At 39.4% G+C, this 16,500-nt stretch overlaps 1 protein-coding gene across 8 annotated transcripts in view; it reads left to right on the forward strand.

Moving 5' to 3' along the window:
• Nucleotides 1-662: 662 nt before the first annotated feature.
• The window catches only part of LOC116641535 (RNA-binding protein 12), a 35,171-nt gene continuing 19,333 nt past the window's right edge, over nt 663-16,500 (forward strand). The window contains exons 1-3 of one of the 8 annotated variants that reach the window (XM_032419272.1): nt 663-738; nt 6,332-6,416; nt 9,337-16,227. In XM_032419272.1, the coding sequence (XP_032275163.1) occupies nt 9,359-12,160 (2,802 nt within the window). In that variant the 5' untranslated portion in view covers nt 663-738; nt 6,332-6,416; nt 9,337-9,358 and the 3' untranslated portion in view covers nt 12,161-16,227. The other 7 variants (XM_032419271.1, XM_032419273.1, XM_032419277.1 and 4 more) reach the window with 7 other exon arrangements.

The following is a 16,500-nucleotide window of genomic DNA, read 5'->3' on the forward strand; positions in this document are numbered from 1 at the left end:
CCCTCTCTCGCTATGTCTCTGTCTCTCAAATAAATAAATAAAATCTTTAAAAAAAATGAGGACTGGTGGGTAAGGCTCCTGGACTGAAATTTTTATTTATTTATTTATTTATTTAAAGATTTTATTTATTTATTTGACAGAGAGAGAGACACAGCGAGAGAGGAAACAAGCAGGGGGAGTGGGAGAGGGAGAAGCAGGCTTCCCACGGAGCAGAGAGCCCCATGCGGGGCTCGATCCCAGGACCCTGGGACCATGACCTGAGCCGAAGGCAGACGCTTAACGACTGACCCACCCAGGCGCCCCTGGACTGAAATTTTTAAATGGGAAAAAATAGCAGGTTTCGGTTCTGCCAGGGCATCATCAACAGAACCGTGCACTACTTTGTGGTCCATTTCATCCTCAAAACAATCACGCGAAGAAGGGACTATTTATTCCCTTTCGCATAAGACTGAAGAAAAGTAACTTGCACAAAGTCCCGCAGTGAGGGTTCGAACCACACACTCTTAACCCAACCCACGCCGCAGCGTCACTCTCCTTAGGCGGGGTTAGTGCGCAAACGTCGCACGCACAGACTCAAAGTTCCTCTCGCCACAAATACCCGCAACTTCCGGGAGATCGCCCAAGAACCTCAGCGCGCTTGCGCCACCCCGCCCCGTGACGTCTCCATTCCGTCCCTCCCCTTCTGGAACGCGGAGGTGCTGAGCGGGCTGTCGGCCATTTTGTGAAGCGGCGAAAGAGGTGGTGGCTGCTGTGGGCTCCGGGAAGCCGTTCGGGCTGGGGCTGTCGGCCGCGGGGCGGAGGCACTCGCGCGGGGGGTAACTCGGGTCTGGGTTCGGGTGCCGCGCAGCTCTCCCCGGTAAGACTCCCGCAGCCCGGAACGGGCGGGGCTGTGCGGGGCTCGAGCCGCCCCTTGGTAGCCCGGGGCGGGGCTTTCGGAGGCCTCCGAGCCCGCCGCAGCAAGCGCCCCACACAAAAGGGTCGCGGCATGGCTGCGGGGGGGCCTGGGGAGCCGCTTGCGCCTTTGAAGCCTGAGAGGATGCAGGAAGGACGCAAGAGAGGATGAGCCTGCATACCGAAGTGGGGACGAGGCCAAAGGGAGGATGCCCCCGTGGTCTGAGAGGGAGGAGGCCACAGCTGGGTGGCCCAGCGGCCTGCGAACTAACGGGGATTGCAGTAAAAACACACCTACATCCCGAATGAGCGAGATTTTCTATGCTTCCCAAAAGGGACAGAGATTGTAACTACATCTCTGTGGCCCGTAGTGAGGAGATAAACGTAGTGAAGACACTCCCTCCATCCGAAGTGGAAAGGAGGCTCCTCTGGCCTAACAGGAAAAGGGGACTAGAGTCTGGACACACCTGTGGGGAGGAAGCTGCAGTCGGTACACTCCTGTGAGTCTAGGAAGGAAGTCTGAGAACTGGCCGCCTTCGTGGTCTGAAGGTGGAGGGGCTTGCAGGGAAATGCTTCCAAGGCTCAGCGCTGGGCGGGGTTTATCCTCGAGGGTGTCGGCGATTTGAGAAGCCGGCCTCTGTTGTGAGAAGGGGGGTGAGTACGCCTCCCAAACCTCTGAGAACAGTAGTAAGATGCCAGGCCCTTGATCCCCAAGCAGGGAAGGAGCTGCAAAAAGCAGCACCTTTACATATCCCTTGGGAGAGAGCCTCCAGCACTGAAAGAGGAGCAGGCTCAATAAGAGGTGGAGGGTGGGTGCTTTTGATCAGTGAACGGAGTTTTCTTTAGTGGAGGCTGGAGATTTTAGTTGGCAGCCACGTGAAATAGGTGGGTGGGGCTTTGAGAATCTGCAGTTAGTGTCGGGGATGGACACCAGTGCAGGAGGCTTAGCTGCCAGATTGTAAATGCATGGACTTCATGTGTGCATGTAATGTGTACTTTATAGTGAAAAATATCAGCGGCTCCGGTGAAGATAACTTTGGGTTATTCAGCACAAAACATGCTGGGAGTTTTGTACCCTGACCTGAAGGCTCCGTAGGAGAGGTTTCTGGACTCAAACTGTCCTTGACTCCTGGATTTCCAGAGATGATTTAATGTAAATTGTGGTAGTTGTCAGGAACCATTCTGTATTATTCAAGAATAGTGTAATTTCAGTCAGTATAACCTGAGAAAAAATGTAATTGCAGCTGAGGGATTGTTGAAGGAGGGACTTGTGACTGGAGTGTTCTTAGAGCTTCTTGCTTGAATGGTTTAAAATCGTGTAGTTTTTGTAAAATGCAGTATTAGTAAAATGAATTGCATTGGACTTTGTTACCTAGTTTATATTGTTGATGTATTTCAGAGCATTTGCTGTTCAAAAATGTCCTACAAGTCTGGACATACGGGCTGATTTTGTTTGTTTTGTTTTATAGAAACGTAATACAAGACTGGTTGTACTCGTTTTTGAACTTTGGTGGTTTTGACCGAATAGACCATTTCTGGATTTAGTGGGAAGTAATTGTGTTCAGGCATTTTCCAAGAATATTAAAAAGTTGGGAAGAACTGTTACAGGTGGTTAAAATAATTTTATGGTAATTTTTTTTAGAAAATGAAATGTTTGGCGTGTTTATATAAAGGTTGAGGACATGCTCAGTATTATTGCTGGAAATTTTTTTAACGAAACGGAATGCATTTTATATCATCTTTATATGCTCGATTAAATACTTATTTTGTTTATGGATTGTAATGCGTAATTTGTGTTTGTGTTCATATCTGTTAGGTGAAAAATGTGAAGCTTTAGAAACCATTGTGGTAGTTACTTGGAACCTATTGTTATGTGCTAATATCGGCATACTTCTGGCTTCTTTCACTTTCTTGTGACATGCCAAATGTTTTGATGATTGCATATTGAGAGTTTGGGGGTTGTTGGTACAGTTTTTAGATGTGAAACTTGATTTTGTGGACCAGTGTGTTCCAGGTGCTGGAATCCAGTGACAATGTTCAAAACGTTTTTATTCCATTTTGTAGAGAGCCACTCCATCTTTCGGTTTAGATGAATATTTTCTTCTATAGATGTTGTAGAAAGAATTTCTAAGTGTCAGTAATTGCACAAAAGATGCTCTTAGATATCTCTCTCTAAAATCTAGGGACTGTCGTCCATTTCTATATCTCCTGTCCCGGCCACAAGTGCTTAATAAATGTTCGTAGTATAAATGAATGTTGTTAAATGTTTAGGTCAACTAAGCAGAAAAATAACTTGATCTAATTTATAGTTTATCAGATTTTACTACCACCACTCATACATTTTGGTTTGCAGCGAGTTTATTTCATTAAGTTTCAAGCAACCTTTTAAGTCTTAAGACCAACAGTGAGGGTGAATATGGTTGGCTAGGTTAGAAGTGATACTGTTGCTTTTAAGTTTAAATCAAGATAATGAACATATTTGTTGGCATTTGGGGGGGGGATTGAAAAATAACTTAATATTATAGTCTTTTTGGCAGGAAGAATATATATCTTACTTAGAAATGTCTTTTGGTTTGCCACTTTTGAGAACTCTCTGGAGGTTAATGGGAAAGTTGAATAATGAGCTGTCTAAAGGATTTATGTCCCTCAGTGTCAGAAGAATTGTTTCATTAAGAATGATCCCAGAATCTGAAATGTGATTCATTTGGGGATGGGGACAAAATCAAGTGGATGAAGCTGTGTTTTTTTCCATAATGCCTACCATAATATGATTATGCGGCTTATAGCATTGTGCCCATTATGATTGGTTCTCTGAGGTGAATATTTGAGGGGTGCTGGTTTTTGTATTTTTTTAATCTAAAGAACTTAGCTCTGCTGTACCCTGGTTATTGTTGATTAAAGACTGACAACAAAGTTAAAATTCACTTTTTGATGTTTATCACCAGATGAAGAGTGGAAACGGTTAAGTGCAACTGATTTGTGCTTTGGCTTCCTGATAAAAGAGGATTGTTGTCAGACATTTTACTCTGAAATTCCAAGTGATTGAAATGACTAGTAAATAATACGCCGTGTCATAATAATATGCTGAATGTTCATAGCAGATATTTGTAATCTGTTCATGTATCTGGTATTTCTATAGCTGAAGCAAAGCCACTATGTTAGGACTAAGTCCTAACAAAGTGGAAAAGTATACTAGAGCAACCTTTTGTTTTAGATCTTCTGAAATATATCAGTGAATTTAATAGCAAATCAGGCCCATTTTCTCCTTTGTACCTTTATGCTTTACAAATAGGTAAAACATGTGTTTTAGATTGTTTTTGTTGCATAGAACTGTTTCAGTCTTACCCTTCTAAAATTCACCAAGTCTTAATGTGGTTGGAATGGATTTTTCATTTTGGGATCCTGCATTCTGTTGCTAGCTGACATTTAGAACACAGGAATGAGTAGTTCCTGGAGAACAGTGGTGCCTCTATCAAATTATTGTGCTCTTTACAAAGTGAGGTGTTGAAAACAAAAGTACTACTACAGTTCTCAGTTTCTATTTACTTTGTCCATTTGAAGGGAGAAGTGTAACACCAAGAGTTACGAAGTTCTAGCTTCTAGCCTGAACTTTCTGTGTACTTTTCTTTGGTATGGGTTGATGTGGGCCTTCTTCCCCTTTGCTTAAATAGAAAAGATTCATGAGTTTATTTCTAGATTGATTTTGTACTTTAAATTGAACAACGTAAAATTTGAGGCATTTGCCGAATTCAGCTGGAATGTCAACTTTTTCTTGTGGAATGAGATTTTCCTTCTTGTTATAGTAATTTCTGGCAACCGTTTAGAAATTTTTGATAGTAGGTCTAGTGTGTTGCCTTTGGGTGTAACTGGCTGACTCTAAACTTGTTCGTATCCAGATGGACATTTGGAGGCTTCTTGGGTCTGGAAGGGAAGAGGCTGAGGAACCTGTTTGTCTTACCTTCAGGGCACATATCCTGGCCCCATACCAGACCTTTTGAATTGTAATCTCCAGTGGGGGATCATCTGTTAATCATAAATGCTTAACTAGAAAATTACTGTGGTTCTGTTGGTTATAGAGTCAAACTTGTACATTTAGAAAATATTACAAAATTCATGCTCTTCCTCATTGAGCATAGCCTTTACCTAAAAGCAGGCTTTTTTGTGTGTTTCATGTTTCCCTTTGTGACCTGTCAGATAAACTTCTAGGTGTGGCTTTTAAATAGTTTTAAAACTCTTTAGACCTAATTAGAACTGATTTGTACAACACATAAAAAATTAATACAGTGCTCTGGGCTTTTGAAAGCATTGCTTATGACATATGTGCATAGCTTTTGTGACAAAACAGTCTCACTCTTCAGTAATTTGAGTAGTTGTCTAGAAGATGTTTAGCTTGTCCTTTAGAAAAAAATTGGAGTAACACCGAAATTTTTTAATATGTTTTACTTTTTGGTGATGACTATTAAGCTCACAGGTGGTATCTCGAACTTGAAAGATAGTTAAAAATGAGCATCATTCTAAGTAGTGTTCTGTTGGTAATCTTTATACTTAACAGTGATGATTTTCTTCTGTTTCTCTGAATTAAAAAATGATCTTTTTGAATGTAGTTGTTTAATTATTTGGTCTTATATATTGCTTGTGAATTGTTCACAACCTCACCAATTTGGGAGTAATTCCAGTAAGAGATGAGTGACTCGTTTTTACTTTGGGGAGTCTTCTTAATATGCCAGACATTTTTAGGGAATTTTTTTTTTACAAGTTTCTTGGAACAGTTTGGTGTTAGAAGGTAAAGAAAGCACTTTTCCCTAAGATTTCGAACCCCAGTGGTTTTAAATAGGAATTAATCATTATAGCCTGAACTTTCACTTCATTTATGTTTCTCAGTGCTTGATGCTATTTTGGTACAAAGGAAAATATTTTGAAAGAGCAATTGCAAGAATTTCCATAAGAACCCTTGAATTGATGACTTTGTCATTTGTCTTGGAACTGTTTATGTGTGAACTTGCGCTTTTCATCAAGTGTTTGGTGGGACCTGAGGAAATAGGTTGTAGTTGGACTTGTATTAATGGAATTTTCTGGACTGGTTTAATCATCAAGTGAAAAAAGTAATTACGAGGTGTGAAGCTGAGCTTTATGACTGTTTTAGTTTTTAATTGATTCATTCTTGGACTAAGTTATGGCACATTCTTGATGTATATAAATATATAATGTTTTGAGAGATACTCAAATTTGAAAGCAATTTGAAACCAAGTAACAAGTATGTGTGGGATTTTGGTACATGTGTTTCTTTCTTTCTTTCGTTCTGTTTTTTTAATATTCATTCTAATGAAGTACTCTGTGGTGGTTTCAGACTCGCCTTCATAATATACAGTTCAGTGTGGCCTGTGCGTGTTGTTTTGTGTTTCCTGCATTGATTTTTGCCTCCGTTTATTCTCTATTGCAGTCTAAAAGTTGGTTTTAATTGGTTGCCCACAGGATTGACTTGGCCTCTACTTCTTGTTAAGAAAATACATCTCTTGTTTTATCAGGTAAGAGATTTTGAATAGAGGGTTTGTTTTTATACAAAATAAAATGAGACAGCTTATTTAGTAACATGAAAATATGTGTAGTAACTGACTGAATTGTGGGGGATTTTCTTTTTCTTTTTTTTAACAGTCTTATCTGAGGGATGGGGGTGGGGTGGACTGGGTGCCTTGAACAGTTGTTGCTTTCTTCGGGGTTCAGTTTTATATGGATGCATTTCTTCTGCTGAATTCCTGATTAGGCAGTAAGCTGTTTTTTTTCCTCAGGGTAGCATTCCAGACTCATTACAAATATAGGTGCTTGTTATTGGTATGGTTTTTTAATATTCCTTAGAGGTAAAGGTGTAGATAATGGGTCATACGTTTTAGAGTACCTATTTTGACTTTAGATGGAACTTTAGTGATTGGAATCTAACCCTCTTGTTAAATAACAAAGGTAGGCTCAAGATAGTTGAAATGACTTACCTGTCAAACAGGCACTTAGTAGAAGAATAGCATATCTTATTTCATATTTTTTCAGAACCTAAAACCTTTTTCTCTTTAGATGGCTTTATGAATAACTCTTGTGTTCTTTGGTTTAATCCTCAGCCCTTTTCTAGCTGGTAATCTGGGCAGATTTTTCAATATCATGTTTTCATTTGTACCTTGTGCAGACTTCCACTAAAGCCCTTCTCTTAGTAGCAGATGGTGTTTTGAAGAATTACTGTGTATGTCTCTTTAGCCCTGTGTTTAATTTTTGTGTTCTTGGGACTATATTAAATTCCCATTTTACTGTCCCAGTGCAAACTAACATCTCTCTATCTCTCAAGTGTTTGGGTGCCTAGATTACTTACCTATGATTGAGTGATTAAGTGATCAAGCATTTTTTTGAAGTTGAACAGGAATGCTGTCTTAATTTTGCATGTAGCCAATATGCTACAGACAGTAGGGAATGAGAATTTGATTTAATGTCTTGAAATCTTCTTGATGAGCTTCCATATAGACTGCTAAATAGTCGTAAATAAGAAGAAAAGAGTTTGTTGGTGTGATTTATTTTTTTTTAGTATTAATTTTTCTTGTTGACTCTTGCAAACCAAAAAGGAAAAGCTTCCCTCCTCCCCCAAATTTCTAGTGTTTTATAATGGTCTCACAAAGAGCATTTTCTGTTTGCCAGTCCATCTTTCTTCATTAAATTTGAAAGTGGCTTTTATTTTTGTGTATGTGTGTGAGAAAACTATCAAAGCCAAACAGTACATTTCTGTTTTGTGTACAGCAGTCATATTTGTTGAGATATAATTACAGATTTTGTTTTATCAAATTAATATTCACACAATATTTAACATTGAAAAACTGCTTTCATGGAGTTAGAGGATTCTTAGAGCTTGCAGTAGCTCTTTTAATGTTCCTGTTTGGGAAGTGATAAAACCAAAGCTCAAATCATTTATAATTTTTCTGAAGTCACAGAACTGGTTTAAGAGGTTTATATTTAAAAGTTGATTTTTTTTTTTTTTTAATTTTATTTGTCAGAGAGAGAGAGAGCACAAGCAGGGAGAGCGGCAGGCAGAGGGAGAAGCAGGCCTCCCTGCTGAGCAAGGAGCCCAATGCAGGACTCTATCCCAGGAGCCTGGGATCATGACCTGAGCCAAAGGCAGCCGCTTAACTGACTGAGCCACCCAGGCGTCCCTAAAAGTTGATTTTTAAGATGGCTTGGAAAACACCCCATGTTGTTGATCACATAAATTTCAAATTAATATTTTTTCCAGTCCCAAGAATTTGTTTTATATCACTTTACAAAGGGCTTCCCTTGCATTTGCTCTTGGAAGCCATAAGAACTGAAATACTGAAATTTTATTTAAATCGGGGAGAAACTTCTCAAAAAGAAAAAGTTCAGAATGAGACTTTATTTAAGGAGACCAGTGAGCTCCCAGAAATACCACAGGAGTTATGTTGAGTAAAGACTATAACAGTCACTGAATAAAGTTCATACCCTTGTTCTTTTTAAAACAAAAGCAAAACCAAAAAATACCCTTTTTTCGTTATCAGCCTTCTTTGGGAAAAACGAGACTTTTTTCAGTGTGTATGTGTGTGTTGTTTCTTTTTTTTAATGGTGAGTTTGGAAATAAGTCCTTGGATCTGAGTTTTAATTAAAACAGCTATGGTGAATGGCACTGCAACCAGGTTCTACTTTTTGGCGTGATGAATATAGATAACTAAGATTTTGGCTATTTTATTCAGTATTTCTTTTGGATTCTTTGTATGTATTAACCTTGTCTGTAATAAATAATTCCATATATAGTTTTCTTTAATAAATAGAGCTGTAATGCAGATTGAAGAGTTTTAGGTTGAATATGGAGTCCATTCTCTTTTGAGACTTGAGTCTACTTTAGTGTTAAGTATTATTTGTAATTCATTAGTATTCCAGGTTTCTCTTTCTTTTTTGCATTTTGAGATTGAGTCATATAAAATGACACTGATAATTCTACAAAGTTGTCATGTTTATAAGGAAAATGCTAAGCCACTTTTAAATACTAACTTTGATACATCCTTTGCATGTTTTTCCCCTGCAGATTGTTCAACTTTGTGTCCTGATTTGACTTACACATTTCTTTTAAATCTTACTGAATAATTAGTGGTCTGAATGATGCAATTGGTGATTCTACTTCTTATGGTGGCTTTTTTTCCCTGAAACTCTTGAGTCATGGGACTGAACTTCTAATTGTTTACAGAATTAATGCCTTTTGGAAGTTGAAATTGTCTAGGTTTTACATTGTAAATGGCACATAATGTTCAGTTTTTAGGATATTCAAATTAAAAAAAAACCTGCATTGCTTGTGATAGTTTGAGGGTATATTTGAGGGCCTAATATGGTAGCTGGTCATTCTTGTAGTTAAAAACTTGGTGTGATAAACAGGAGTCTGACCTGGCCGTTGCCTTTTCTCATCTGCAGGTGTGTGTGGTTTCAGCGCAGCATGGCTGTGGTCATCCGTTTGCAAGGTCTCCCAATTGTGGCGGGGACCATGGACATTCGCCACTTCTTCTCTGGATTGACCATCCCTGATGGGGGCGTGCATATTGTAGGGGGTGAACTGGGTGAGGCTTTCATCGTTTTTGCCACTGATGAAGATGCAAGGCTTGGTATGATGCGCACAGGTGGTACAATTAAAGGGTCAAAAGTAACACTTTTGTTGAGTAGTAAAACGGAAATGCAGAATATGATTGAACTGAGTCGTAGGCGTTTTGAAACTGCCAACTTAGATATACCACCAGCAAATGCTAGTAGATCAGGACCGCCACCTAGCTCAGGAATGAGTGGCAGGGTAAACTTGCCTACAACAGTACCTAACTTTAATAATCCTTCACCCAGTGTAGTTACTGCCGCCACATCTGTTCATGAAAGCAACAAAAACATACAGACATTTTCCACAGCCAGCATAGGAACGGCTCCTCCAAATATGGGGGCTTCATTTGGGAGCCCAACGTTTAGCTCAACCATTCCGAGCACAGCGTCTCCAATGAACACAGTCCCACCACCACCAATTCCTCCAATCCCAGCGATGCCATCTTTGCCACCAATGCCGTCCATTCCCCCAATACCAGTTCCTCCTCCGGTACCTACATTGCCTCCCGTGCCTCCTGTGCCCCCTATTCCCCCAGTCCCTTCTGTGCCACCCATGACCCCACTGCCACCCATGTCTGGCATGCCACCCTTGAACCCGCCACCTGTGGCACCTCTACCTGCTGGAATGAATGGCTCTGGAGCACCTATGAATCTGAACAATAACTTGAACCCTGTGTTTCTGGGTCCATTGAATCCTGTTAACCCTATCCAGATGAACTCTCAAAGCAGTGTGAAACCGCTTCCCATCAACCCCGATGATCTGTATGTCAGTGTGCATGGAATGCCCTTTTCTGCAATGGAAAATGATGTCAGGGATTTTTTCCATGGGCTCCGTGTTGATGCAGTGCATTTGTTGAAAGATCATGTAGGTCGAAATAATGGGAATGGATTGGTTAAGTTTCTCTCCCCTCAAGATACATTTGAAGCTTTGAAACGAAACAGAATGCTGATGATTCAACGCTATGTGGAAGTTAGTCCTGCCACAGAGAGACAGTGGGTAGCTGCTGGAGGCCATATCACTTTTAAGCAAAGTATAGGACCTTCTGGACAAACCCATCCCCCTCCTCAGACACTTCCCAGGTCAAAATCGCCCAGTGGGCAGAAAAGGTCAAGGTCAAGATCACCACATGAGGCTGGTTTTTGTGTTTACTTGAAAGGGCTACCATTTGAAGCGGAAAACAAACATGTCATTGATTTTTTTAAAAAGTTGGATATTGTGGAAGATAGTATTTATATTGCTTATGGACCCAATGGGAAAGCAACTGGTGAAGGCTTCGTAGAATTCAGGAATGAGGCTGACTATAAGGCTGCTCTCTGTCGTCATAAACAGTACATGGGCAATCGCTTTATTCAAGTTCATCCAATTACTAAGAAAGGTATGCTAGAAAAGATAGATATGATTCGTAAAAGATTGCAGAACTTCAGCTATGACCAGAGGGAAATGATGTTAAATCCGGAGGGGGATGTCAGCTCTGCCAAAGTCTGTGCTCACATAACAAATATACCATTCAGCATTACCAAGATGGATGTTCTTCAGTTCCTAGAAGGAATCCCAGTGGATGAAAATGCTGTACATGTTCTTGTTGATAACAATGGGCAAGGTCTAGGACAGGCATTGGTTCAGTTTAAAAATGAAGATGATGCACGTAAGTCTGAACGCTTACACCGTAAAAAACTTAATGGGAGAGAAGCTTTTGTTCATGTAGTTACTCTAGAAGATATGAGAGAGATTGAAAAAAATCCCCCTGCCCAAGGAAAAAAAGGGTTAAAGATGCCTGTGCCAGGTAATCCTCCAGTTCCAGGAATGCCCAGTGTGGGAATGCCCAGTGCGGGAATGCCCAGTGCAGGAATGCCCGGTGCGGGAATGCCCAGTGCAGGAATGCCCAGTGCGGGAATGCCCGGTGCGGGAATGCCTGGTGCGGGAATGCCTGGTGCGGGAATGCCCGGTGCAGGAATGCCCGGTGCAGGAGGTGAAGAGCATGCCTTCCTGACTGTAGGATCTAAGGAGGCCAGCAATGGGCCTCCATTTAACTTTCCTGGTAATTTTGGTGGGTCGAATGCCTTTGGGCCACCACTCCCTCCTCCAGGATTAGGAGGGGCCTTTGGTGATGCTAGGCCTGGTATGCCTTCAGTTGGAAATAGTGGTTTGCCTGGTCTAGGACTGGATGTTCCAGGTTTTGGAGGTGGACCAAATAATTTAAGTGGGCCAGGATTTGGAGGAGGCCCTCAGAATTTTGGAAATGGCCCTGGTAGTTTAGGTGGCCCCCCTGGCTTTGGAAGTGGCCCTCCTGGTCTTGGAAGTGCCCCTGGGCATTTGAGTGGGCCACCAGCCTTTGGGCCTGGCCCTGGGCCTGGCCCTGGCCCAATTCACATTGGTGGTCCCCCTGGCTTTGGATCTAGTTCTGGAAAACCAGGACCAACAGTAATTAAAGTGCAGAATATGCCCTTCACTGTGTCTATTGATGAGATTTTAGATTTCTTTTATGGCTATCAAGTGATCCCAGGCTCAGTGTGTTTAAAATACAATGAAAAAGGTATGCCCACAGGCGAAGCCATGGTGGCCTTCGAATCTCGGGATGAAGCCACAGCTGCTGTCATTGACTTAAATGACAGACCTATAGGCTCAAGGAAAGTAAAACTTGTCTTAGGGTAGCTGTTCACATCAATTCTTTATAGGGTAGATTTTCATAGTGCTGTGATTAATGCATCCAGATTGTTTTCCTAGTATTTCCAGGTTAGAACCTGTGGATTGTTTCAATTGCATATAGATTGGTTTCTATAACATAGAGCATTGGTTGACTGTTTACAGAAGACTCACTACCAGGATAAATACTGCTGTATGTTACAGTAAAGCTGTCTGGAGAGAACACAAAAATGATTTTGGCGTACCATTAGAGAAACCATTTGTAAAACACAAATGACCACATAAAGCTTATCAAGGAGTTTAGATTGGTTTTGTTTTATACCATATGGGATGAAGAAAATAGAAATGTCAATAGAGCTCATTAAGGGTGCTCTTGCCAGCTGCTGAAAAATAGAAGTTGGCTACTCTTGGAATTTGGTTTAAAGCTGGACAGATTTGCTTTGTTATAGGGTCAAAGCTTTGTCTAAAGTCCTCATTTTCTTTTAAAATTGAATAAAATCTCTGTATACAGATTCACTGTATGTACCTTTATTGCTTCTTGAGGGTTCTTGCTGTATAGACAGTCCTGCTTCTGAAGTTGCTGCTTTTTTGTTTGCCTAATTGACTCATTTGTAAATGAGCAGAACTGTTTTGTTGTTGTTGTTGTTGTTTTAATATAAAACTCCACACTTGGTTTGTCCTATAACCTTGAACTTTGATTTCTAATGTCACACTTAAAACTGTGTGAAATAAGTACTTTTGCCACAAAAATAAAATATGGAGTCCTCTACCTACCAGAGCCTTTTTGGTTTGACCGCCATGTTTTAGTCTAGTCAGTTTAAAAATTGTTCATGTTGTTTAGATGGCATTGAAAACCAGAAACCACTTCTAATCATTGTTTAAGATGCCAGATTTGAAGTCCTGTCCATGATGGACTAATGTTCTGGCAATTTCCTTCTGTCCCAAATTTGTGTGAAATTTTGGCCTGTAACTAAACAAAGAGGGTCCATTTATAAGAAAGAGCATTATATCTAGGTTTTTTAAAAACTGAAGTTGAAATTGTTAGCTTTGTTAGCAGTAGTGTTATAGAATAAAAGATTCATAAGCTGTTCCATAGATGTGCATTTAATCCTGTTACTTGGAGGCTTTTTGGTCTAGTTGTTTGATCAGGAGCCTGTTCATAAAAATTATTCATACAGAGTACAAGTGCAGCTGCCAGAGGGGAGAGAATTGAGACTCCTTGCCCTTTCATACTCTTCTTTGGTATTCAGGACACTAAGGCAGGAGGACCACATGGGTTCTGGTTGGTAAGTGTCCCTGTCATGAAAACATTTGCCTTACAACATCCTGCTCACTGCTACAAAAGGCTCTACTTATGGTTACTTTCCTTCTTAGTTAAAATGCTCTAACGATGTGTCACATTATATTATAAACATATGGAATGGGAGATTGGTGAGATATCATGAAAAACAAATTTTGTCTTTTACATGGGCCTCTGTCTTGGTTTGAAATATCCCCAACATTTCCTGCAAATCAATGTACTTACAAAGGGGTCAGCCTTTTAAAAGAAGTATTTCCTATTAAAGAAAATAGTGCCTTTTTGGTGTTGCAAGTTAGTGGAACACTGAAATACAGCGTCTCGTGTAATTTAGAGTTAAGAGTGGCAGCAGTTTCATTGCGTGATAAGATTTGGAAAGCCTTTTCATCACTACAATCTTAGAGGATTGACAGTACAGGATTTTTTGTTTAGGGAAAGGATTGTTTAGACTTTCAAAGAAGACATGGCTGTGTTGTGGGTCTTTTGACAATTCATGAATACAAATTTGCTTTGACAGATCACTAGATATTGCCTCCTCAACTAAAAAAGCAATATGATGTTTATATATGCTGTTCAATTAAGTTTTCTGTTAAGTAATCATTTCTCATTCCAAAGACCAAGTGCAGAAAACTTCAGCGCTGCTTGGGAGTCTTATTTCAACTGCAGATTATTTTCCCATTGGAGAGCTGACTATTTTCATTTTAGAAAAATGGGTTGTTTGAAGATGAAAGCCTTTTATCTTTTTTCACAGTTTATTTTGGTTATATGTTCGTACAATCTTATTAAATATTTCATATACTTTATTGCAACTACTTTGTTATTTCTACATCTTAGATAAATGCTGAAAAGGAAAACTTGATTTCATTGTTCATCAAATTAAATAAATTAAGAAAATAGTGGTTTGTGTAGAATTTGGAGAGAACTATGTTTCATATTTGGTTGAGTCACAACAGTGCTTCTCTCGTTGTGAAATGTAATTAAATGCTTTGCCCTCTGGAACTTGATTTTTGTGTATCTGAGACTTATTAATAGAGTGCTAACTGCTAAGCGTACTGTTCATCTTGTTATGGGCATTGGAGTTTGAGTTTAAAAAAAATTCTTGAAAATACGTTCTGTGCAATCACTCATACCTCTCTTCCTGCAAACTTTCTCAGAAAAACTAGGTTTGGGGTGAAAATGAATTTATTTTCTCATTTGCTTTGTATGGTATGAAGGATTTGTAAAGCTTTGCTCAAAGTTGTGTGCATTTGTAAACACTATCATGATATTTTCAATTTTATGTGTAAATTTTGTCTTTGGTGACTGACATGAATGGAAGAGAATCTTTTCCATTAGGTTTAATTCCTCCCACCCCCTTGCCGGGGTGTTTTTGGATTTTTTTAGTTCAAAGGATTAGAGATATCTACGAAATGTATTTTATAAATAAGCAAATTTGTAAACTTTTTCTGAACTTCAGTGAAACATTTAGTTCACAAGCAAAATTTGGAGGTGTATTCTGTGTTTAATACTGTAGTTTGGATGTACAATTATTAGTGGCTTAAAAAAAAAAAATGCAACACTATTAAGTGAAATGTAGGTCCTAGCTTTGTGCTCCAAGTTGTCAAAGCATCAACCGTGAAAATTTCATTAGGGAAATTTTTATTCAAAATTTCAGAGAGTAATGTTCAGTGTAATTAGGTCAGTCTTAACCCACTGGATGAAAATCTAGGGCTGTATATGGACATAAGCAAACATACCTTGGATAAAATAAGGATCCATGAAAGCCTTAATCAAACTCAAAGTCCTTTTTATTGGATTCTGTCATTGTGTACAGGTGTGGGTCAAATGTTTAAAAATAAATCCACTCATCAATTTCAAGAACACTTAATGAGTAAAGAAACCATAAAGTTGCTGCTAGTTAAATCTGTAAAGAATTTCTAGCAGTGATCACTTTTAAAACTTATTTCCCACTCTTGCAAAATTACCACATTTAGTTTTACTGGCAGTTCTATAGTAGTCCAAGCATTAGAAACCAAACACAATAAAATGATTCATTGCCAATATGGCCACAACATTGCCAGCAAATACTGCCGTGGCATCATTCAGCAGAGGTTTTTGTTTATAAAGATGAAGTCTTGAATACTGTTCAATAAACTTGTCACAAAATAAAAGAGGCTGATGCTTTTAATGCTTTACACAAGAGTACTCTACTGAGCTATACCATCAGGTTTTTTGTTGTTGTTGTTGTTTTTTAACTCCTACAAATATTTTGTGCCTTTGGAAAGGTGGATTTGGTGATCTTGGAGGTAACCATTGTTGCTATCCTTGTCTGCTAATGCTCAAGTGTGGAAAGAAGATACCTGGAACGGCAGGGAGGAAACTTGATTCTAGGTCAAATCTGTGGTATCCACCTTTTCAGACTTTTATCTTGTATGCTTTGCTAGCAAGCCACTTCGTTATGTGGACTCAGAAAGAACCAGAAACCAGGTGCTCCTTTTTACAGAAGGTGTCTTAAAGGAGGCTTTGAATTGTCTTTTTAAAAAACTGATTACTTTAAGAAATGGGAAAAGAAATCTTCAGAATACATTGTCAATTGCACATACTTCTAATTAGAGCTTTTTCTTTTTTGTTTACTTACTCTTGCATTAGTATGTATTTTGAGGTGGGGAAGTGGGGAGAGGAATCAAAAATACTGCTGCTTTCTGACATTAATGTTCTGGTTTTGTCCCTTCCACATTTGTTCAACTGCTAAAAAAAAAAAGTAGCAAATGAAAAGTTTCCATGAACTCCAGAGTCCTTTTTAAAAAAACCTGGATTGGAGTTGCAGAGAAATTAGTGGGCTATTCCTTTTGACCAAAGCTCTTGAAAAATATATATAACTTTTATCTCTATCATGAGTTTTTAGCCTGTATTTGAGTTTCAATACCCAGGTTGTTTTAGAGGGGTTTAGACTTAAACATACTTAATTCCAGGTGGTTGCTGAACTGTTCTAAAATTATGAAGGTTTGACTAAGCATTTGAAAAATCGCAGAGTGAAATCAGCTGCCTACAGATACCCAGAATGGCCTTTACC

This window comes from Phoca vitulina, unplaced genomic scaffold (assembly GCF_004348235.1).
Source record: "Phoca vitulina isolate PV1807 unplaced genomic scaffold, GSC_HSeal_1.0 scaffold22, whole genome shotgun sequence".
NCBI classification, from domain to species: Eukaryota; Metazoa; Chordata; class Mammalia; order Carnivora; family Phocidae; genus Phoca; species Phoca vitulina.